Here is a 25,919-nt window from a genome sequence, read left to right on the forward strand (position 1 = left end):
TACATGCCAAACCCTAGGGATATAGACAGGACACATCCTCAAAGCCATCACAGTTTACACATGAGATAAGTACATGCACGACTTTTCATAATACAAGACATAATGTGCACAGAAGCATAACCAAGCACGACTGGGACAGAGAATTCTGACTCGAAAGGCCCTTTTCAAGAGTTCATTAGCAAAATATGAAGAATAATCATTTCTATATACTTATTCTAGGGACCTATTTGTTCCCCATAAGTTTTCATAAGAATGGAGATCTGACACTCTATCTTTCCAGAACTCCTGCAAAGTACTTAAATATTTGAGGACTTGTTTTCCCCAAGAAGCATTAAGACATCAGACTTCCCAGAAGAAAAGAGAAACTTCTTCATAACTAATGTAAATAAAAAAGTTTCAAGCCCTCAGAGTTCCTCCAAGAGAAGGGACTTCAAACACATTGGGTATTCCTCTCACCAAATGATCTTAAAGAAAGCCTTCTCCTCTTAAAATTGTACTCACTGTTAAGAGAACTTATACATTTTAAAAGTTTAGAAGAAATGGTTGTCGGGAACTAAACCCTAGCTCTATAAACTGATTTTAAAAAACCCCAGGCTCACAAAGATAATAAAAAATGCATTTAATAGCATGTCAATATACAGCTTAAATGTATATTAAGTATTCTTTTAGTCAGTGCATTACAGGGATAGAGAAGAGAAATATCATTTGTGAATGCACAGTCAAACGCTAAGTATAAGTGCTGAGAAATCTTGGTGCTCTTACACTATTAAAATTCTGTTTTATGAAATGTAGCTCCAGGTGCAGTGTTCTGTGCCAGCGTGGGGAATCGTATGGTCCAGTATGCAGTCTACAGTTTTAAATTGAATTGTATACAAATGTTAACAAAAGAATAAAATTTATTATTCACAAAACTAAAGTGGTCATCATAAAGCATACAAGAAAGTACAGCCTAGAACGAATGAGCTGAAAAACCTAGTTTTAAAAATAATCAAAACGTACTGGACAGTCCTGGAAAATGACATTAGGAAACAAAGGAAACAATTGGCACAGTTTAACCACCTAATTTCTAAGTGCACTTTGTAATGGTCCTTGCAAGCTGCCGCTTCTCCCAGGATAATGACAAAAAAGCTTCAGTCAAGTGTCACTGGCTTATGGTGACGGTTTTTTTTTTCTTTTTTCTTTTTTTTATTGCATTGCCAAGAGTGGATTTTAAGAAAAAACACTACAAAGGTTTCAAAAACCCTATTTATTCTCTATCATCAAAAATAGCAACAGGGGGACTTATACAACTTTTCTGTGAGTACCCACCAGTCTATTTTTTTTTTTTTTTCTTAAAAAAAATAGAAGTTAGTTAAAGAAAAATGATTTGGTTTTTTTAAAAAATAATGTAAGGAAACACTTAATCAGATAGCCCAAGGAGTCATCAGAAATGTGTAGCAAGAAAGCGTCATTGTGGCACTCTCCGGCCTCTGCACGTCTTTTTACTAAACTAGAAAGAGAATGTACAGTACCAATATGTTCCCCAACCTGCTTGGATCGAATTGTTTTGTTTGGAAACCCATTATTGCTAAACCAGAGTGTTGACACTGAGGGCCGTGGAGTCCGCTCAGAGAGGATAAAACTGAGAGGCTGCTTCTGAGGACTGGATCTCCACCTGCGCCATTTTGAACTGGGTGCACTGCAGCCACTTGCGAAGGGCGGCCAGGCCGGCGCTGCTCTGGGCGGAGCCCGGCAGCGTCCTGAGGCTGTGGTGGTTCACGTTGTTCTGAATGGCCTGGAGGCGGAGCTGGAGTCCCGCAGATAAGTGCTGTCAAGGAAGGGGCAAGAACAGGCAGTTTAGTTTCTTTCCTCCTGAGGTTCCCCATCCTCCCAGGGAGTGCTGGCCTGGACTCCTTCTGCAGGTGGAACTTACATGTGGCATGGGGACTGACTGGCCTGAAGAAGGCCGGCTCTCAACTGTGGCAGCGCCCAGGGCAAGGGATGTGGGCTGGTACCATGTCCTCAGAGCCCACCTCAGAGCCCACCTGGCCCAAATCCACCCAGATGATGCCTTTCCCATCTAGACTGATGCACGGCAACTCCAGCGTACAGGCTGACACTTAGACTTGACCCCAGGAGCTGTTCACTATGAGCACCTGTCGTTGAAGGCTTTGCTGCCAGGCTCCCTGGGTTCAAATCCTGGCTCCTCCTCTGTAAACAACTTAGGGAACAAAGTTTACGACCTGTGTTTGGATTTGCTCGTGGGCAAGGTAGGGCTCATAACACTCACTCATAAATGAGTTAACAGGGATCAGAACAGAACTTGGCACGCAGTAAGTGCTTGGGACATCTTAATCACGATTATAGTCTTTCTGTTCTCAAGTTCATGCACTGGAAGGAGCTAGGTTGTGAGTTTTTCTTCTTTTTCCTAGCCTTTCATCAAGTTCTGTTGGCCTCCTCTCAGCACTCTGGGCCACGTCAAATTGCCACAGATGACCACCACGCAGGGAGGAGGGCAGCGCAGAATGCCTCGGGGTGGAAGTCTAAGCAGTTTTCACAACAGAAGCTACTGATCCAATGAGGTTTTCAGCAAAGCCATTGGGCTTACCGGTGGCCACCAACAGCAGCAATGCCATGAACCAGGGCTCAAAGCCTGTGGTTATAGCTGGCAGCTATATTTCTCTCTTGGGGTCTGGGCCCCCTGAAGTCACTTCCTTTACTTCCATGAGCATCCCATCCCAACTCTGAGAGGAGATCCAGCAAAAAGACTTCCATCTTCTCCTGTGACACTCCCAGTGCCTGTTAGACAGGACCCAGTTTGGATGGAGTGGGTGGTTAGCGCCACCATCTTAATGCTAGGCCCCAGTAACTACACTCCCAGCCGCGGAGTATGTCAGGCCCCACAGTGACAATTCGTCACTCAACGTGGGGCCTGGCAGTGAGAAATACATTCAGTCTTCTGCTTCCTGGCTGGCGGCCCTGTCCAAGTTACTCTTCTTTCTGATCCTGTGTTTCCTCTTATGTAAAATGTCAGAGGCGTGGGCAAGTCCCCTCTTGTTCAATTCTATCATTCACTCAATGCTATCTTTTCTTAATATAATCCTTCCCATGACAAAAAGTCAAACTTGGCGGCCAGGAAATAGCACCGGACATGCCTGGGACCAGACCCCAAGGGTATCCACTGAAGGCAGAGTCGCTGCTCACCTATATTCTATCTAGTCAGTAACGGAGCCTTGTCCAGCTCTGGGATCTTCCCCCTCTCCTTTCATCAGTGATGAGTAGTAGGATATAGGCTCTTGCTGTCACCTCAGCCACATGCTCCTTACCTGGTCCACAGGGTCTCCTGCATTATTAGCCCCCAGGGACCACAAACAGGCAGTTGAGTGGAGCATGGTGGAGCCCTATGAATGTAATGAGCCTCTTTGGAGGGAAGTGAGCTTCCAGGCCACCCAGGGGTGACTTACCTTGATATTTGACTGAATCATTGGCAACCACATAGGTATGAGCTGTATGGAGAGACACAGAAGGCCCATTATGACTGTTCTGCATTCTCCCACATAAGCTGTGCTTACTGCGAGGCAGAGCGAGCACAGAATCCCTTTAACATCACAAAAGGATGTGGGCCCTAGCTGCAGAGTTACTGCTATCAGACAACTGTCTCTCTGAGGCCAAACCCCGCTGAGCTGGTGGCATTTGGAGGTTAATAAGCGCCCCATGAGTGCCTCAACCACACACTTTAGAGTAAATGACTGATTGTCTCTTGAAAGCTACCAAGCACGGGAAATTAAATGTGTATTTATTTAATTAAAATCCTCACTTTCTTGAAATAGCATTTCCTCCATGGGATCTTCAGAACTGTGTCTACAAGTAGCATGGTGATGCTATCTGCCTGTGGTCGTTAAGAAAATATCACTGGCTTACTTCATGCCATTGTGTATTCCTGCCTCGTTTGTCAAAGATAAGGTGACTATAGGTGCACGGGTTTATCTCTGGGCTTTCCATCTCGTTCCACTGATCTACATTTCTGTTTTCATATACTCGTGCTCAGCTGCCAAGTCGTGTCTGACTCTTTGCAACATCGTGGACTGCGGCCTGCCAGGCTCCTCTGTCCCTGGGATTTCCTAGGCAAGAACACATACTGGAGTGGGTTGCCATTTCCTTCTCCAGGGGATCTTTCCAACCCAGGGACGGAACCGTGGGTCCTTTGCTTGGCAGGTGGATTTCTCACCACTGTGCCACCAGGGAAACCCTTTCATACACGACCATGTGTAAAATAGACAGCTGGTGTTAAGCTGCTACATAGCGCAGGAAGCTCAGCTCGATGCTCTGTGATGACGAGGGGTGGGGTGGCGAGGGGATGGAAGTAGGCTCAAGAGGGAGGGGATATATGGATACTTATAGCTGATTCACTTTATTGTGCAGTAGAAGCTAACACAGCATTGTAAAGCAGTTATATTCCAAAAATAAAAAACATCACTGAGAAGCAGTTAAAATGCTTTAGTGATAGAAAAAGACAAGCCCTGAGGTTGCCTGGCTGTGACTTGTGAAACACAGCAAGGGTGAGCTGGGGCAGGGGTTTCAACAGGGTGGGTTCTTTGGCAGGTGAGAAGTAGGCCCCTGCTCTGGCCCAGAGTGAGACTCTCAAACCCCAGGCACCTGGGGTACCCTCCATGCCCCGTCACTGTCTCTGATTTGCCCTGAGGCCCTTCCTAAGAGGTCATAGGTGCCCTGCCAGAGTGCCTCCAGCAGCGGCTCTGCTCTGCTTTGGTCTCTCACCACACTTCAGCTCTTCTGAACACAAGTCAATACTGGTGGCTTCATAAGTCATGAAGTCAGGGACAGAACACAATGTTTCCCAAAGTGTGTTCCACAGAACTCTAGTTCAGTGGGAAAGGAAGGCAATGATCTAATAAATTTGGAAATACTAGTTTATTTCCGGACTGCTCAGATCTTGAAATGAGCTCAAATGGATCATATCATTTCACTCCATGCTTCTTCTGACCCTCCTCTAATAGAGCAGAGTAGATGTGGACTGAATTGTGTCCTCGCGTGAAGCTGTTGTAGTCTTAGCCCACATAGCCTCCAATGTGATCTTATTTGGAAACGGGATCACTGAAGATGCTGTGAGTTGAGATGAGGTCATTCTGGAGTAGGGGTGAATCCTAATTCAATATGACTAGTATTGTTTTTTTATGCATCTCGTTTTTTTTTTAACTTTATTTTGTATCGGGCATAGCCGATTAACAATGTTGTGACAGTTTCAGGGGCTCACCCATACATAGATTCATTCTCCCCTAAACTCGCCTCCCAGCGAGGCTCCACATAACACCGAGCAGCGTTCCCTGTGCTCCACAGTAGATTCTTGTTGGTTATCCATTTAAAATAGAGCAGTGTGTACATGTCCATCCCAAACACCCTAACGATCCCTCCGTCCCACCCATTCCCTGGGCAACCATAAATTCATTCTCTAAATCTGTGAGTCTCTTTCTGTTTTGGATGTTAGTTCATTTGTATCATTTCTTTTAAGATTCCACATATAAGGAATGTCATACAATATTTCTCCTTCTCTGATCATGACTAGTATTCTTATAGAAAGGGGGAGATCCAGACAAAGACACACACACAGGGAGAATGCCACATGAAGATGAAGCAGAGATCTACAAGCCAAGGAACGACGGCTAGTGACTCCCCAGGAGCCAGGGGAGAGACTGGGACAGATGCTCCCTCACAGCCTCGGAAGCAATCAGCCCTGGCGTCACCTTGATCTCATAACTTCTTGTCTCCAGAACCATGAGACAGTATATTTCTGTTACTTGTCATCCAATCTGTAGTACCCAGCAGCCTAGCAAACTGATAAGAGGGAAGCAAAGCCCAGAGGCAGGAGAATGCCAAGAGGTGAGGAGGCAGTGGGGTTCACGAGATGCTGAAGGGTGAGGTTCTTAGGAGAGGGCCATGAAAAAGAAGTTTAGAAGAGCAAGGTGGGGCCTCTCAACATCCACCCACAGATGATCTGGGATGCCACATAAGGAGGTTTGGATCATATTTCAAATTCAATACAATTTCTGATGAGGAAAGCCTCATTCACCACGAGAAGAACTGTGCTCCGGCAAGCTCACTGTGGCAGCAGTCTACAGACCAGAGGAAGGACATGGAGAATGGAGCCCAGGACCCAGTGTGAAGGCAGCCCCCATGGTCCAGGTAAGACCCGCGTGGCTTCTGGGATGGAGAAGGATGCTGTCCTCAGAGACAACCTGTGAGGGTCTGAGGACTAGTTTGCTCTTTGGATTGAGGACAAGATTAAAAGTTAGCCTGGGCCAAGTAGAGAACAGCAAGGCAATGAAGAAAACAAGAGAACCAAAATGAGAGCCTGCTGGGATGGGGGATAGCATTTAAATGCCCTCTCTGTTCACTAGTCATGGCTATAGCTGCTAGTCTCATCTAATTCATCAAACCATTAAAAAATTAACTTGGCGAAGTGATAAATCATGTTTCCTCTCTGTGCTTCTGTTCCTAAGGCTGCATCTGGCTGTTTTTCTGCTTTCAACCTTCTATGAAAGCAGAAGTGTCACTCACTCAGTTGTGTCCAACTCTTCACACCACCATGGACTGTAGCCTGCCAGGCTCCTCTGTACAAGGGATTCTCCAGGCAAGAATACTGGAGTGGGTTGCCATTCCCTTCTCCAGGGATCTTCCTGATCCAGGGATTGAACCTGGGTCCCCCACATTGCAGGCAGATTATTTACCATCTGAGCCACAGGGAAGCCTTCAACCTTCTATAGATGCATACAACTTGCTAATTTGACTTCAGTGATGTTTATTCCTAAACACAACATTTATATTGCAGCCATTTAAGTCTCTGTCTGTAATGTAACTACTGTGTTTAGAAATGAAGTATGGTGTGTCCCAGAAGTTATGATTGGACTTCTGATAGCTGTGATCAAACTTTCAGAAAATAACACACTCGCTTGTCTCCCCCGCCCTCAATCCTCATAATAAAATTGTGGGATTACAAAGGCTGGTGCCAGACAAGGCTGTGCTCTCTGGCATATAAGAGGACTGGCTCATGTGGACATCCTGAACAGGAATAAATAAATTAGTCTAACCGCCTCCTCCCTAATATCTGCAGGGCAAAAACAAGCCCTGAGAGCCCTAATGCCTATAGACTTTTATTGTCTTTTGACCCATTTAATATGGAAGCAAGCTCGCCTGCCTCTTGATATTTGGGGAATACCTGAACTAACCTCTCTTGTTAAGAATTCTGAGAGACTAAGGATCAGGGAACACTGAGTCCTCTGCTGCTAGGTGGATGTCTTTCTCAGGGTTGCCCCTGGGGCTAAGGGTCTGTATGAGGGAATCAAGGGGGACACTGATTTTAGAAGTGTCTTATTTCCCCATCGATGTAACACGTGACCAAAAGATTCTAAACATACTTGCACAGGGCCTTCAGATCTGTTATTTATGAATCACCTGACTGAAAGCATCAGGTTAAAGTTCATTGTGAAGGACAGCATTATACAACCCAGCAGTCATCCTATTTCAGGAATGCTAATTGACTTTATTGAATAAGATTCATTTCAGTACCCTTTTGCTAGTGGCTCTGACAAAGCTGTCAGTTAGAATTAGATATAATTTATTCTGAGCTCTATAATGTTATAATAAAATTGGTTGGTATTTTGTTGTTGTTGTTGTTCTCCAGAAACAATATCTGGAAAACCAAAGGACGTTTTAAAAAAATAGGCTGTTTTTCACCAAAATAAAAGTAATAGTCTTCCTCTTATCTTAGTTTATGCTATGGGATACATTGAAGATTTCTAATTCTGTTGGATTATATTCATTTCATTCCACGCTTGTTCTAGTCCTCAAAGTAAAATTAGTCATGTAACTTCCTCTTTCAGCCAAGGTGGAATAACCAAGACCAGATTTACACTCCTGTCTAAAGCAAAATTAAAATTCCAGGTGAGGGGTATGAAACAACAGTTTTCAGACATTAGTTGTCAACAGTGCAGGATAGTGATCAGTGAGGGAGAGCAGGCAGACAAGGTGAGCCCTGCGATTATCCCAAGTCACTGCCTAGAAAGTATTTTCAGGCAGTATAGAAGGAGGAGGAACCCAGGCAGTCTGGCAGTCTTCAGGAGGTGAGGAAATGGAGCGAGGAGACCAGAAAGGCCAAGGGAGCTAAAGTTTGTAAGGCAGACTAGCGGAAAGGAGAGAGCTGTCCAGAGAGAGAGAGAAAGACAGAGAGAGAGCACACAAACTAATTCTCGAAGATCTGAGGGGTTTCCCTTGAGTCTTCAGCTGAATACTGACCAGTATACACATGTGAGAAAACTATTCAAGGCTGAAGAAAAAATAACCTAAAAAGATTAGAGGGGAAAATCCCTGGTAATCACATAGCAATAGTTTGTGTTTCCACTAGTTAGAGTGGAAATTAGATTTCCACTTGCAAATGGAAATCATTAGATTTCTGTTCTTGCAAATCATTAGAACACTGAGTACTCAGAAGGATATTACCTGAACAGTGAAGAAATGGTAACCCTATACAAACTGCTGCCCCAATCCCACTGAACAAAGCTTAACATCAAGTCTCAAAGGCATAGAACTCTTTCTAAGTAATTTAACTATATCATAGAATATACTCAAGAATACTTATAGGAATTATAAAAATACTTATAGGAATAAAAATTAGCACCCCAAAAGTCAAATTCGAAATGTCAAGAATCCAATAAGAAACTACCAGGCATACTAAGGAGCAGGGAAATGGGTCCCAAAATGAGAAGAAAACTCAGGCAACTGGAAAAGACCCCCAAGTGACATAGATAACAGAACTGGCAAATAAGGACATTGAAACAGTTATTATAACTATATTCAATACAGTTGAGAAGGTAGAAGAAATACTGAGTATGTTGAATAGAGGTGTAGAAGAAAACTTTACAGACACAATAGGTGATACTTTTTCAAACTGAACAAACGCAAAGCTCAAGAAACATGAAGAAAGCTACACCAAGGCATATCATCTTCAAGTTACTTAGCAACAATGGTAAAGGGGAAAAAATCTTAAAAGCAGTCTGAGAAAAAAGACATATTATATATAGAAAAAAATATAAGAATGACAAAGATTTCTTTTTAGGAATAATGGAAGTAAGAAGATAGTAGATGAATAGCATCTTTAAAATACTAGGGAAAAAACCTTTAACCTAAACTCAAGATCCAGTGAAAATATTTTCAAAAATGAAGGCAAAGTAAAGACTTTCTCAGATATAGAAAAGTTGGAGGAATTAAGCTTCAGCAGAACTACACAAGAAGTAGTAAAGAAAGTCATTTGGACGGAAGGAAGATGGAAGTTTAATTCTATAGAAAGGAATAAATAAAACTGAAAAGTGCAAATATGGCAATTATCGCAAATACAAATAAATAAAAAACAAATTTTAAATTGCTTTAAGAGGTAACTGTTTCAAACAAAAAAAAATTGTGGTTTGCTTTATAACATATGTAGGAGTAAAATGGATGACAATAACAGCACAAAGACTGAAAATGGAACTATATTGTTGTACATTCTTATTATATATATGAAGTGGTATATTATTATTTGAAAGTAGATTGGGTTGTTAAAAATGTAGACAATTAACTCTAAGTCAACCACTGAAACAACAGCAACTAAGACAGATAACTAATAAGATAACTGAAAAACACACTTAAATAACCCATGGGTCAAAGATGTCAAAAGGGAAATTAGAAATTATTTTGAACTGAATGAAGATGAGAATATATAAAAATTCAGAGGAATACAGCTAAAGCAGTACTTAGGAGGAAACTTAGAGCACTAAACACTGACAACTGGATAGAAAAAGGTACTCAAATTAGTGATCTCAGCTTTCCCCTTAAGAAACTAGACCAAAAAAAAGAAATTATATCCAAAATTTAATCATTAAAAACTCAATCAGTCAAAAAGAAGGTAGAATAAGAGGGAATAAAGGACAAAGAGTATGTGGGAAATATACAAAACAAATAACAAGATATTTTAAGCCAAATACTATCACAAAACACATTAAGTAAAAATGGTTTAAAAAACCCAATTGAAAGAGATTGTCAGATTGGATTTTTAAAAAGTGCAACACCCAGCTATATGCTGCCTATAAGAAATATACTTGAACTATAAAGACACAAATAGGTTAAAGGATAGAAAAAAATACAGTCCTAACACTCATCAAAAGAAAATTGGACTGCCTCTATTATTACCAAAGATATTACTAAGTTAAAGAGAACTATTTCATAAATTCAATTCACTAAGAAGATAAAACAATCCTAAACATTTATGCACCTAATAATAGCTGTGTAATATGTGAAACAAAAACTGGTAGATTTGAAAAGATAAATTAGGGAGATATTTCAATACCCCTTTCTCAATAATTGATAGACTAAGCAGATAGAAAAAGAGCAAAGGACATGAAAAAAAATTGAATAGCACTCTCAAGAAGTTTGACCCAACTGACAAAGGAAACTGTGTCCAACAACAGCAGAAGACATATTCTTTTCTAGGGAACACAAGGCACTTACCGAGATGGACAATATTCTGGGCCATAAAACAGGCCTCAAAAAATTTAAAACGAGTCAAATTATACAAACTATGTTCTCTGATCACAACGTGATTAAACTAAAAAGCTCCAGAACAGAAAATCTCTAGAAAAGCCTTAATTATTTAAAAACTAAATTACATACTTCTAAATAAGCAATGGATCCAAAAAGAAAGCAAAAGGGAAGATAGAAAGTATTTTGAACTGAACAAAAATGAGAACACAGCTACCAAATTGTAGGATGCAGTTAAACCAGTGGTTAGATGGAAATTCATAGCAGTAATCTCTTGTCACAAAAGAATAAAAATCTCAAATCAGTGAATTCCACTACTACCTTAAGAGATAAGAAAAAGAAGAGCAAGTGAAATTTAAAGCTAATAGAGGAAAGAAAATGATAAAAACAGAAGTCCATGAAACAAAAACTATAGAGAATATCAGTGAAAACTAACCAAAAGCTGATTACTGTTGTCACTGTTTTAAATCAAAATTCACTAAAATCGATAAACCTTTATTCAGACTAACTAGAAAAAAAAAAGTAAGATCACAAATCACCATTACCAGAAATGAAAGAGGTAGCACAACAACAGATCCTACAAATATTAAAAGTATAATAAGAGAATATTCTGAGTAAGTTCATGCCAATAACATCAACTATTTTGATGAAATGGACAAATTCTTTGATAGGCACATACTGTCAAAGGTCACTCACAAATAAGCAGATAACTTAAACAGCCCTATATCTGTTAAAGAAATTGAAGTTTAACACCCTCCTGAAAAGACAGTTCCAAGCTCAGGCAATTCCACTGGTGAATACGACCAAATACTTCCGGGAAAAAAATAACACCAAACCTACACAAACTTTTCCAGAAAATAGAAAAGGAATACTTCCCAATTTGTGCTATAAGGCCATCATTACCCTGATACCAAAATCAAAATATAGTTATCACAAGGAAAGAAAATTACAGTCCAGTATCCCTCATAAACACTGATGCAAAAAATCATTTTAAAGACTTAGCAAATAGAATTCAGCAATATATAAGAGAACAATATCTCAAGACCAAATGGTTTGTCCCAGGAATATAAGGTTGGTTTAACATTCAAAAACTCAATCCCTGAAACTCGCTGTTAACAGTCAAAAAAGAAAAATTTAATGACTATCTCAATAAACATAGAGAAAGCATCTGACAAAGCCTACATCTATTCCTGACAAAAGTTCTTAGCAGACTAGGAAGAGAAGAGACACTTGCTCAATCTGACAAAGGTATCTATGAAAAACTAACAGCTAACATTTATATTTAATGAATGCTTTCTTCCTAAGATTAGGAACAAGACAAGGTTTTCAACTATCATGGCTTCTATCCAACTTTTACTAGAGGATTTAGCCAGAGCAGAGGGAAAAGAAAAAGAAATTAAAACTATAAAAATTCAAAACAATGAAAGAAAACTGCTTCTATTTGCACATGACATAATTGTCTAAATAGAAAATCTGATGAAATCTGCAAGAAAACTAATAGATGAGTTTACCAGAATAGATGAGTTTAATAGGTTGCAGGATATAAGGTATAAATCAGTTATATTTATTTATAAATCAGTTATATAAATCAGTTACTATTTATAAATAGTAACAAAATAAAAATTTTAATGCAAAAAAACATATTATTTATAAGACTATAAAATTATTACACACGTGTGTGTGTGTGTGTGTGTGTGTGTGTGTTAGTCACTCAGTTGTGTCCGACTCTGTGACCCCACGGGTTATAGCTCACCAGGCTCTTCTCTGCATGGGATTCCCCAGGCAAGAATACTAGAATGGGTTGCCATTTCCTATTCCAGGGGATCTTCCCGATCCAGGGGATCAAACCCAGGTCTCCTGCATTGCAGGCAGATGCTTTATCATCTGTACTACTAGGGATAACACACTTAGGGATAAATTTGACAAAATACTCTGGGTCCATATATGGAAAATTATAAAATATTGCTGAGAAAAGTCAATGCAGACATAAATAGAGTGATACACTGTGTTCATGGACTGGAAGACTCAATATTGCTAATATCTCAATTCTCCTTCAAGTGATCTATACATTCAATGCAACCCACATTCCCAGTAGGCTTTGTGTAATAATTGACAAGTTGATTTTAAAATGTATCTAGAAATGCAATAGACGTAGAATAGCCAAAACAACTTTGAAATAGATGTAGAAATTCAGAGGACTAACACTACATGATTTCAAGGCACATTAGAAAGCTATGGTGACCTGGACAGTGTGGTCAAAGAAAGACTAACAGATCAATAGAGCTGAATTGAGTATCCAGAAATAGAACCATACATATAAATGGTCAATTGATTTTTGACAGAAGTGCAAATGTAATTCAATGGATAGAATTTTTAACAATCTTGAAATGACTGGATATCTTTACACATAAAAAGTACCTCAATCCAAACCACACACATACAAAATTTAACTCAAAATGGATCGTAAATACAAACTTACACCTAGAAGAAAACATATATAATACCTAGAAGAAAATACAAACAAAACTCTGTCTTTGATTAGGCAAAAGTTTTCTTCAATACACCACCAAAAGCATAATTAATAAAAGAAAAATTTGATAAATGGTACTTCATCAAAATTAGGACCTTCTGCTCTTCAAAAGTCACTGTGAAGACAATGAAACAACAAACACAGAAAAAATCACTGCAAATGACATATCTGATAAAGGACTTGTATCTGAACAATAATAAGGAAAAAAAAGCCAACTTGATTTTTTTTTAATGGACAAATAATTTTAAAAGATATTTTACCATGCAGATGTACGGATAGCAAATAAGCACACAAAAAGATGTCAAGGATCATTTGCCAATAGGAAAATGCAATTTAAAACCATGATCAGACACCACTACATGGTTCTTAGAATGACTAAAATTAAAGATTAACTACATTAAGTGTTGATGAAGATGTACAGGCACTGGGATGCATACAGATGGTGTGAATGTAACAGGGTACAATCACTTTGGAAAAACAGTCTGCCAATTTCTTTAAAAGTTATACACATATCACATGGCCCAGCAATTCAACTCCTCAGTATTTATCCAACATACATGAAAGCCTATGGCTACACAAAGACTTACGTACAGGTATTCATGAGTAAGCTTTATTTTTAATAGCCTCAAACTTTTGGAAACAGCTCAGATGTCCATTAACTGATGAATGGATAAATGAAATGTGTTATATCCATATAATGGATACTACTCAGACATAAAATAAATAATCTACTGATACATGTAACATGGATTAATCACAATATAATTATTCTGCATGAAAGAAGGAGAAAGAAGTTTAACTGCTATATAAATTTATTTATATGAAGTTCTAGAATATGAAACTAAGCTATTACGACAGAAAGCAGATTAGAAGGTGCCTGGGGATGAGGAGGTGGGGATACAGGAAGTGGCGGAACAGAGATTAACAAATGTGGAAGAGAAAACTTTAGAGAGTGAGGACTACATTCATTACCTTGACCTTGGTGACGGTTTCATGGGCATCATACATGTGATATAAAGATACCAAATTGTACATTTTAAATGTGTGTACTTTTCAGTCTATAAATTATACTTTCATAAAGCTGTAAAAACTAAAACCAGGTATGATCACCCAAGTGTCAGTCATATAGTTTCTCTTATAATGTTGACATTTGCTATTGACTGTTAAGCTAGATAAGCTATATCTATTCCATTTGAACCAACTGCCTCGCAGTTTCCTGGTAACAGTCAAGTTTTCCCTAATAATGCGCTGTTTATGCATCGTGTTTGAAAAAAGAAGTTCAGTGAAGCACAGTTAGGGTCTTAGTTTCCTAGGGCTCTATAATAAATCACCACAAACTGGATGGCTTACAAGAACAGCAATTTTTAATCTCACAGTTCTGGAAACAAGAAGTCTAAAATCCAGGTGGTTGCTGGGTTCTCTAACCAGAGACCCTATAGGTGATCCTGTCCCATGTACCTTCTAGCTGCTGGTGGCCCCAGGCCTTCCTAGGCTTTGGCTATATCATCCCAAGTCATGGTCCCATTTTTCATCTCCTCTTTCCTGTGTGTCCATCTTATAAGGATACACTGATTGCATTTAGGGACTCTAGGATTCACCTAGATAATCCAGTTAATTCACAGCTCTGTGTGAGCTAACTTGACAAGTGTCCTTAATTGAAGGGAGTCAAAAAAAGAGTGAAAATAGGAAGTTAAAAGGATCCAAGCTGAGGCACTCCATGGTGGGGGGTGAGGGTGGTGGTGATGGTGCCTGAGATAATGGAATACAGAAATGGAAGGCCAAAAAGTGGTACAAGAAGAGGAAGGACAAAGAATCAGTGAGATAGAGAGATGGAAAGGAAAAAGTAGGGAAATAAGAAGAGAAAGTGATCAAGAAACCACATTCTCCTTTGCTCTTTTATCTTTTTATCACACTAGGATGTTTCTCATGTTCCTGGATAAATAACAAATACTTGAATTACTTACTTAACAATACTTGAATTACTTGAATTATGTACAATGATTTAGAATAGTAATATTAGAAGCTAAATTAGATAGATAAATAGATAAATTTAGATAAAAATTAGATAAATTAATTTATCTTTGAGAAAAGCATCAGCTAACAAGTCAAACAATGACAGACTATTTTCCTTGGTTTTCTGAATATCTTGCAAGATGAGGCTCCACCAAACAATTTATATGACTCCACGGTCATTTCCAGATCAACATTTTTGGTAATATTTTTAATTACTTGTGCTGCATGCAATCACGGTGCAACATATCTAACCCAGCTACAATTGGTCACAGTGGTGAAGCAAGAGGAAAAAGTACACAATAACTATTTAGTGAAGAGGTTGTTATATGATTCCTCCAGCCTCAACTTTGAATGTAAAAATTAAATCAGTTTTATTTTCCTCTTCAGAAGGTACATTCAAGATAAATCCACATTTGTTTTTAGAAGCAAGTAAAGGTCTATAAAAATCATAAGAATTTCCTACCTTGACAAAAATTGTTGAATTGCATTCTTGCAATGCCTCCATTAAACTAATCACATGGAGACACACCATTTCTACCATCTGAAACAACAAATATGAAAATCAATTCCACTCCCAGTCTGCAGCCACAGAAAAACCCATACCCTGTGCCCATGAGGACTTTTTGCACAACAACCAGACAGGACCACAAGGAATGGTATTTATTCATCTCTAAAACTTCAGCTAGAAATTGGATTTTATAAACTGCAGAGGTTTTGCAATTGCCATGCCTTGCTCATCCAACTCAGGCTGCCAACGGAATTCAGGTATTGACCTCACTAATCTGTACCATGCTGTGATTCACACCAGAGGATAAATGGCTTCTGCTTCCTTCATTTCCAACTGCAGAACTCTTGGGCGTAGGTCCTTTCCTCCATCTTGATGCTTTCGCCACAGTTTCACCACTTGGAGAGTGGAGAGGTTGTTTAATTTATTGCACCATCTGTGTTTGAGGCTTTGTTCTCCATGGAACAAGGCAGCCATATTTATGACATATTTATAGACAGTTCAGAAATACAATAGAAATGATAATCCCTCATCAGAGAACCCTATAGCTAGATTTTAAACACTCCAGGGGAGATTTTACCAGACTGGCTTAACCAAATTTTCGGACTTTAAAATTAATTCAAATTAATTTGTAACATTATTTGTACAAGATTCACCTGTAATACATCCATTTCCAGCATTTGAATATTAAAAGAGATTTAGAGGAGAGGTATTAATGGTACCAAAAAAAAACTAGTGACAATAGAAGGAAACCCTGAATCTCTAGTTTAAATTTAAGGTCTCAGTTTCATCGTCTATAAAATAGCAGAATAGAAAATTTGACCTCCACGTGCTTCTTCAGTCCCAACCCTGCCATCTAATAAACGTAATTATTTATGTGGTGGTCAGAACTGTTTGCACACCCTAAAGTTTTCACATAAATTTCCTTTAAGCTGAATTAAAACATCTCCCTCCATACACAACTGCTTAATAATATCTGCTTCTCTAAAGAAAGTGCTTCACTGAAAGTAAAAGATATTCCCCTTTCCAATGATAAGTAAAAGATAATGTTTCTGAGACTAATTATTCAATCAATCAAAAGCCATTCCAGAATGCCTTTGTGGGCAGTGAACTGTTGGGTTTCTGGGCACATTGGAATCATCATTATGGTGTTCTTCCAGGCCCTTTGCCCTTCACAGATAAGAATTCTACTGATGAAACGCCCATAACCAAGACACTGGATGCTGCCTTCCCAGTTGAGGATCCTCCTTCAAAGCAGCAAACTGAACTAGAGGACTCCTTTGGAAATTCCTCCCATATACCCGCCAATCTTGACTCTACTGGACTAAGCCAAGCTTGTTCAATGACATGGACCCATGCTAGCCATACCTCAGTTCTTTTCCAACAAGGTAAACCATCCACATTAAAATGCAACTGGCTTTAAAGACTAAGGAGCCTAGGTCCTCAGAGGGCAACTCAAAAAGGTGAAACTCTTTTCAGATTTTTTACCCTAAGTGGAATTAACACATACAGCCAGTCTGCTCTTAATTGACTATAGTTTTCCCAAACTGCCTTAGAATCCAAAAATAATATAAAACCCCTTCCTAACTCTCTGACTTTATATAACAAGACACCTTGTAAAGGTAGAAGTTTCACATACATTTTCTTTGCCACTAGGCAGAGAAAACAAACACTGTTTTAACTGAATTTACTTGTTTGCTTTGCTTTTCATCAAAATTATTATACATGTAGAATATCCTGTTTTTCACATAGAAATTCACATCCATTTACATAGTATTACAACTGAGGTCTTTAAAAAGCATGTCATGTGAAGACTAAGAGTGCTTACACGTTTTGAGATTCTATCCAAGAGGGGAACCCCATCTGAGAACTCACCACTTTGTTATGGGCCATCAGCTGAAGGATGCTGGGGGTCACCCTACTCCAGAACTCCAGCGCTGTCAGGATTGCTGTGAAGCTGAATTCATTCTGACTTTGGACATTCGTCGCCACGGCACTTTGTTCGCAATATACGGTCCAGAGCTGAGCAAAGATAAATGCGTGGAAAAGAGAACACATATGCAGCACGGAGGTCTGAAAAGAAAGCAGACAGGGAACCGTTACATTCTAGTGGGCTGTGGTGCTCCAAGGAGCTCTCCCCGCATGACTTTGGCCTTCCAAGGGACACAGCCAAAGTATATGCAATTCGACTGATCCGAGGCTGGAGGAGCCATCTCCGAGATACAAACTCATGATTCATCACCTTCAAATTGTCTGCTCTTCACTCAGTCAGTGGGAGGGCGCTTAGAGACCAAGCATCTTTTCAGAGAGAAGGCACCTTGGTTTGCAGAATAAATCTGCCCACCTCCTTGGTGGTTGTGGTGGTTTAGTCACTCAGTTGTGTCCAACTCTCATGACCCCATGGTCCCACCAGGCTCCCGTGTCTTCTCCAGGCAAGAATACTGGACTGGGTTGCCATTTCCTTCTCCAGGGGATCTTTCTGAACCAGAGATCAAACTTATATCTCCTGCATTACAGGCAGATTCTTCACCACTGGGCCACCAAGGAAACACCACCCTGCCCCCTGCCACCCCCTTGCCCTTTAGTGAAAGTGACATTCCTATCCCTAAACTAGATTAGAAAGAACAATCATTCTACCATTTTAGGATATCTGTCCCTCGGTGAAATGGGGGTAATGGTACCCCGCTCAGAGAATTTTAGCTTGGAGTAAATGAGGTGATATATAATGCCAGCACCAGCAGCAGTAGTAGAGATAGGGCTCCTAACTAGTAGCAAGTACTGACTACAATGTCCCAAACACTGTGCTAAAGAGTCAGAGTTTACCTTCATAATTCTCACACCATCTCATCTATTTTACAGCTGAAAAGCTGGAGCTCAGAGAGGTTAAGTAACTTTTTCAATGTCACAGAATTACAAAGTACCATCATTAGGAATCAAACACAGATTGGGTTGAAATATTAGGAACCGACTGCCTACTTCCTTTTGTAAACATCATTCAGGTAATTGGGATGGGTGCTCTATTTTACTGCAGAATAAAAAAAAAAATCCATTGCTGGTGAAGCTTGCCCTAGCTAGCCTAAATCCCAGCTGTTCCCAAAACCACCACGAGCTCCTAGAATTGGCCTAGGCTCTGTGAGGGGCTTAGGCTCCTCACAGCTGAGCAGTGCCAGTGTGTCTGGTTTGCTTGTACAGGCTCATGATTGATGCTAAGCCTTGGATTTACTTTATTCCCTTAAGCACACCACCTGTCTCTACAATTTATAAGTTCCTCTGTGTCACTGATTCCCATATATAATTTAGTGAGTTCCCAACTGGCCTTATTTTCATTTTGTATCTTCATATATCTCTAGAGATTTGAGATGAAAAGACAGTGCATGAAAAATGAGAGAATAAATTTCCCTCCACTTCATATTTGTTTATAAAAACTGATCACGGAAGTTTTATTATATTTCTAGCCTTTTATTTCTCTTCATTATTTTGAGACAGCAATGCCTAGGAAGCTAACTCTTGCTTGCCTCTATAATTTATCTTCATAAAAGTAAACCGAAAAACAACTTAGGGGGAAGAGAAGATAGTCTGGGAATTTAAACAACTTTAAATAAGGCATTAGCACAAAGTTGCTTTCCTAGCATCCACAGGAGGGCAAGTGATAAGGTGCATTTTCTTCTCAGAAGAAACGTAATTGACTGATAAGGGTTTCCATTAGCAATCTTGATGCGTATGGCTTTAATCTTGCAGAAATCACTTACCTTTGATTGCTCTGGAAATCCAATCAGGATAACAATAAGATGGTCTGCAATATGGGAACCTGCATCCAGAGGTATGGGCAGGCAGGGAGAGGAGGCATTGGGACACACCGCATTATGGGTAAGGGCACCCAGAAGCAGCCAGGACAAGAGCCGGATGTGGGAGACACACTCAATGAATTCTTTCGGTCTACAAGGGAGGAAGGAAGTGTTAGAGATGTTTTTGGGCTTTCTGTTTCATTGGCTGCTCAACAAACACTTACTGATGGAGGGGTGTAAAAGTGTGGCCTTGTAGGCAATTACATAAAATAAAACACCAAAGCAACAAAGTGCCAACGAAGTGATAAATCTGTTTTTCTTGTTCCCCACTCTAATACTGGAGCTCAGCTTCTCGAGCAAAGAGCAGCCTTTGGTGACACAGGATTAAATATCATTCTTCCATAAATCTGGTTGCCTTTCGGATTAGTTTCTCTTTCTAAATTCTTTCCTTTCTTCTCATTAGACAGTTCTCGATATACCCACCAGGAGGGGAGGAATAGAACAGGAGCTAAAACACACAGCCACCCTTTTTCCTGCTCTCCCCCTCCTCCAACCTCCTCCCCCTTCCTCCACCCCACCCCCCCCCAACACCGCCGGCCTCCATCCCACCTTCAAACCTTTCCTCCAGCCTGGAAGCTGCTCATGCAAGATGGCAGGCCAAGCCTGCTCTGAGTTCTCGAATAAACTAGACCATGGGCACCTCTCTCTTCTCGGCCTCCCTTCGGGCAGGGTCAGGTGCTCACACTTCCTTGCACTCTATTTCATCTCTGCTGTAGATTCTGTTCCAGCTACAATCTAAGCTCATTGAAGGCAGAAGCAATGTAAGCACTAAAATAAATACCTATCGATGTACTTAAGTAGTGGAAATTACGAGTTGAAGTGGTAGTTCTAAGCTCCAAGTTTTCAACACCCATCAAAAGGACTCTGAGTCTTCCATACAAGCACAAGTTTTATTGGCAGCATGTCAATGTGCTCAGTCGATAAGTGTGTCTGACTCTTTGCAACCCCATGGACTGTAGCCCTCCAGGCACCCCTGTCCATGGAATTTCCCAGGCAAGAATGTTGGAGCAGGTTGCCATTTCTTTCTCTAGGGATCTTCTCGATCCAGGGATCTAACCTGAGTCTTCTATGTCTCCTGCACTGGCAGGTAGATTCTTCACCACTGAGTCACCTGGGAAGCCTATACGTCATGAAGTACTTGTGTTCAAAAAATGCTGTCGGGTCGTCAAATAAGTATGGAAACTGGTTTCAAATCCCATCTTTCCAACCAATAATATTTATCCTCTAGATCTTCAGTGCATTCAGCAGCTCTTACTGAACCCCAGGAAGCTCAGGGGTGTTTCCTGCCTCGTTGCCAGAATAATAAGGGTCTTACCCTTGCTGCATTGCAGAAGGGGGATGATAGAGCCAAGGCAGGTAGCGGATCACAGCTTTGTTGTCTCTGTGGTTGCCCCGGGAGATTTCCATGGCTGCAATCTGAGCCAGCCCGACTTTGAGATGTCCACCGAAGGTATCTTCATGCAGAGGCTGGGAACATGTCTTCATGTGGCTCTACAAAACCAAGTGGTGTTTTTGTGACTTTGGCAAAGTACCCAGGGACATTTCAGGACACTCTTTAAAAAAGATCTGGTTGTCATATCCACGCCTTCTATCATCACACCCAAGCTACAACTGATTTGAACTTCTTTAGGGGTTTCACGACAAAGAGGGAAACTTTTATCATGGCCTAAACTACCTGAGACAGCCTAGACACCACAGACCTCTGCACCTTATCCCTTCATCCTTGTGGTCCAGCTTCACTGGCTCTCCATGCTCCCCACCAATCACTGGCCTTCACTCATGCTGTTTTCTCTGCCTGAAATATTGTTTCTGCCTCTCTTTACCTAGTTAACCTTATTCATTACTCATATTTTAACTCTGATGTCACCTCCTCAAGGAAGCCTTCCTTGACCTCCTCTGTATGCGTGCGAGCTCAGTCGCTCAGTCATGTCTGACTCTTTGCAATCCCACGGACCCTATAGACTGCCAGGCTCCTCTGTCCATGGGGTTTTCCAGGCAAGAATACTGGAGTGGATGGCCATTTCCTCCTCCAGGGGATCTTCCCAACCCAGGGATTGAACTCGTTTCTCCTGCATCTCGTGTATTGGCAGGCGGATTCTTTACTACTGAGCCACTTGGGAAGCCTGACCTCCTCTATGAGCTTCACTAAATTTCCTGGCTAGGTCATCTCACCCTATTAGAAGCTCTCATGGCACTGTCTACCCCTTTTATAGCAAATGTGAAAGTCACAACTTCACTTTAGTTTGTATGAAATTCTCATTAAAACTGGCCATCACTGTCAGACTATAAATTAAATGAGGGCAGCCGCTGTGGTCTGTTTTTGCTCATCATCACGTCCTTAAATGTCTAGAATGATGTCAGGCATGTTACTCAAGACATATTGGTGAATTAATTCAGAAAAATTTCATTGCTCAGTTTGGCTTAGTGGAAAGAGCACTGAACTGGGAGATGAGATGTAGGTTCTAGACCCAGTTCTGTCCTAAACTCACATGACTTTAGATAAGCCACTTGCCACTTGACTTTTCTGATCTGTTTCCCTAATATATAAATTCAGAGAGTTGGTTAGGTCAGGAGTCCCCAACCAATTGGTCATCATGGGTCCTTCTTAATATTTTTCTCTGTATTTTCAAGGTGGCTATAAAACTGTTTATATAATATTTCCTCTTCAGAAATCAAAACTGTCCCAGTGTGAGCAGCCGGGTTTAGCAATCAGTAACCTGTGCATGACCAAACATTAGGGACGCTTCCTCAGAAATGACTGCATTTGGATATCATGAGAAATCATCAATTTAAATTTTTATTTCAGTCTCCAGCTATCCCTACTCCCAAGAAACATTTGGATCATCTGAGTGGTCTGGAAGCTGAGCTGGGTGTTGAAAGGACTGTAGTTTTAGCTGATAAACTTCTGGGACAACCAGCTCCTATTTCTCAAAAAGCCACATTTAGTGCCAGACTGCAACCTGGCTGCTCATTGGACCATGTTTGGATCCTCTTCTGCTCTTTTTCCTGGGTCTTCCTAAAATCTCTCACACCATCAGTATTTTAGCTACCTAGCTGACTCACAACAAGGAAGTTGACTGGCATCAGCAATTCATTCCACCCTGCAAAGCAATCAATAACCTCAACAACCTCACTGGGATTTTGTCCCTATGCAAATTAAATGTTGCTTTGTCTTTAATTATTTTCTGGAAGGAGATAGCTTTGATACAGATAAAAACCATAAACAGCTTATGTTTGCATAATGTGTACACATTTCCTACAAACTAAAGTTTACAGAAGTCTCTTCACATGCATTATTTCACACCAAATCTTGTAGTGGTCAACAAAGCTAGGTTTATTTAGGTGGGTTCATTAGACTTCTTTTGCAAATGAGGAAACTGAGGCTCAAGGTAATTAAATGACACTGGGTGGTTCAGTGAAAAGAGGCTGGATTGGAGGAGGTCCCTACAGTCTCAGGTCACCCCTGTTTCCATCAGTTATCAGAAGTGTGACCTTCAGCAAAAGACTGCACCACTTCAGGCCTCAGGGTCTACATTCATAAAATGGGAATATTTTATAATACGGGTCTGGTAAGAATTTAATAAATGGGGTAAAAATAAAGGTATGCACAGAACTGACACCACTGTGGAAATATCCTTTTCTTTCTCCATCCCCTCTTTGCAGAGGCAAACCTGGTTCTTCAGAGTCCCAGGACATGGGATCATTCAACACTGCCATTGCTACCTCTCCACGTGAGGATAAATTTCCATCTGGCTGCTTAAATTCCCCACAAATGCCTCTCCGTCTCGCTCACCTGAGAGGTGAGGGGATGCAGCCCGCTTACCTTCAGCTTGGTCAGCGTGTGCATGTCTGCCATGAAGTCCAGCACGTCATTGATGTACTGCCGCATGCACTCCATGGCCGCCGTCCCGCACTGAAATACACAAGGACACCGCTGGGCGGGCGCTCTGAGTCATGCCAGCTCTTTAGTGCTGACTGCCGTGATCGTCTGACTGATTTCCCGCTGTTTACTAAGGAGTTGTTTCACTTTCTGGACCTCTGACTCACTCTGTTACTCTCAGCCATAGTCTCTGACTGCCCCCACTTTGGACAACAATTAATGAAAAGATTTGTGGTGGAGAGCAAAGAAGTAGGGGTAGCCTATGGGAGACAGGGTTTACATGCTTCTTTTCCACTGGGTGATTTAACTGATTTTTGTTTGCTTGTTTGTTAACTGGTTGATATATAGACAGCCTGTGCGAAGCCACTAGTATCATCTTTACGACATGAATCACCTTAAAACAGCAATAACACCTAATCACTCCAGGGAATCTCAGATGCACATAAAATACGTACCACTAAATTCTACCACCATAATCTTAGATATCTTTCTCTGTTAAAAGCAAAAAGTACACAAGCAAATATTGTGTCTGCTCAAAGACTGAAAAATTCTTATGTTCAAGCACTTACAACTTCTTATACATAGCAGGTATACTATTAAATAGATGAATGTGTTATTATTGAATTCTTGCTAGGGAAAACTAGAGAAACAAACAAGCTGGTCATCTTCCCCACTTCTAGCAGCGTGTTTGAGAAATCTTAAAGGAAAAGAAAAAACACTGTTTCAGGTTATTAAATGGAATAAACCTGCTCTCAGGGCACATACTTGTGTTTCCGGTTATTAAATGGAATAAACCTGCTCTCTCAGGGCAAGGCAGTGAATTTAGGATTACATGCACAGAAAAGGAAAATGGACAGCCAGGCTGCTACATCAAAGCTGTACCAGAGAACCCATACCGAAGACTGGATATAATGTGGATCAAAAGCAGGCCCTCTTTGAAGCCATCTGAATACCATGCTAAGCCCTTTCTTAGTCTCTTTAGGAAAATCTGAAACATTATATACTTAACTAGCTCACCCAGTGGCTCTCATTTTCCCATATTCATGTAAATCTGCACAGCGCCGAACTGTATCACCTTCTATCTCTTCTAGAATGTCACGCCTGTCAGTTCCTCTGACAGGATAACAAACAGTAAAATAAGGTCATTGGCAGCTCTGTCAGAGTGTTTTCCAAGCATTTCATATATTCTAAGGTTTTCTTCTTTTAATTTAAATCAAGTGAAGGAGTTATAAAAGGTTATTGTGCTCCTGCTTTGGCAATATTAATCCCTGAGTGCAAGAAAGGACTTCCTCCCCCCGATTTATTCCGTTTTCTCTGACCTTTCACATGTCATGCAAATAAGAGCATATACTCTGCTCCTGAATTTCCTGAAAGGGATTTGTTTCTTTCAGAGGCAATATTTTATACCATTTCAACTAGGCAAATGTCACAGAAAATAATTACTTGGAGCATTATTCGATATTTGTCTTTTACCTTTGAATTTCAAAAATGTGAGAGGAAAGAATTTACTATTGCCAGTTACTTTTGCTCTAGAGTAATTACATCTAATAAAAAGTCTTACAATACACTTTCTAGCCAGGATAACTTCAATGAGCCAGTTATAAAATAAACCACATAACTTTTTTACTTTGTAAAACATAAGTATAATCTTAGCATGTTATTTTAAAAATAAAAAAGCACAGAGACAAACTCAGCTTGTTTCAGAAGACCTATGTTAATTTGAATGGGAAAGCTGATGATAAACGAGTTGAAAACATACTCTAATCTCAAAAATGTGAATTGAAGTTATTCGTATCCAATTTTTCCTCAAAACTTGTATCTGATTTTAAAGTTACATTTCTTGAATTATAAAGATAACACGTGTGCAATGCAGAAAACTTGGAAAATATAAATTAAGAAAAATCACCATAATCCTAATTCCTGCTCTCCACATCTGAACTCACCCCTGCTATAATTCCTTCCAAACATTTTTAATGCATATAACATACACACATATAAAATTTTTAAAAGATTGAGATTATTTTTTTCTAAGCTGCTTTTAAATTAGATCCATCATAAATACTTTGCAATGAAATATTCTTAAATTCGATTTGGGCCACATAATAGTCCATCTTACAGATGGGCTGTTACTGCTGTTTAGACACTAAGTCATGTCCAACTCTTCGGCAATCCCATGGACTGCAGCCCTCCAGGCTCCTCTGTGGGATTTCCCAGGCAAGAATATTGAGGTGGGTTGTTATATCCTTCTCCAGGGGATCTTCCCAACTCAGGGATTTGAACCCATATCTCCTAAATTGCAGGCAGATTCTTCACTACTGAGCAAACAGGGAAGACGTACCTCATTTTATTTAAATAATATCCTAATGTTGCACATTAATTTTGTTTCTATAATTTTGCTATTTCAAATGCTCCTTTATGTGCTTATAGATAATTCTATATTTATTTTCTCAAACATGTACCTAGAAATAGATTGTCACAGTGTTCCTCAGCAAGACTGACTACCACCAGTATCTTATAAGAATGCTTGTTTTACTTCATCATCAGTGAGTTTCATTGTTAGGAAAAACTTGTTGATATGCCAGA

The 25,919-nt window shown here is 40.2% G+C and overlaps 1 protein-coding gene across 5 annotated transcripts in view; it reads right to left on the reverse strand.

Moving 5' to 3' along the window:
• Positions 1 to 884: 884 nt before the first annotated feature.
• The window catches only part of UNC79 (unc-79 homolog, NALCN channel complex subunit), a 267,685-nt gene continuing 242,650 nt past the window's right edge, over positions 885 to 25,919 (reverse strand). For all 5 annotated transcript variants that reach the window (XM_043434509.1, XM_043434507.1, XM_043434506.1 and 2 more), the window contains 7 exons: positions 23,280 to 23,369; positions 20,772 to 20,947; positions 19,361 to 19,547; positions 17,487 to 17,684; positions 15,570 to 15,647; positions 3,444 to 3,485; positions 885 to 1,807 (listed from right to left, as the gene is read on the reverse strand). In XM_043434509.1, coding sequence (XP_043290444.1) covers positions 1,607 to 1,807; positions 3,444 to 3,485; positions 15,570 to 15,647; positions 17,487 to 17,684; positions 19,361 to 19,547; positions 20,772 to 20,947; positions 23,280 to 23,369 — 972 coding nt within the window. In that variant the 3' untranslated portion in view covers positions 885 to 1,606. The remainder of the gene's footprint in view (positions 1,808 to 3,443; positions 3,486 to 15,569; positions 15,648 to 17,486; positions 17,685 to 19,360; positions 19,548 to 20,771; positions 20,948 to 23,279; positions 23,370 to 25,919) is intronic.

Source organism: Cervus canadensis, chromosome 17, assembly GCF_019320065.1.
Source record: "Cervus canadensis isolate Bull #8, Minnesota chromosome 17, ASM1932006v1, whole genome shotgun sequence".
In the NCBI taxonomy this organism is placed as follows: domain Eukaryota; kingdom Metazoa; phylum Chordata; class Mammalia; order Artiodactyla; family Cervidae; genus Cervus; species Cervus canadensis.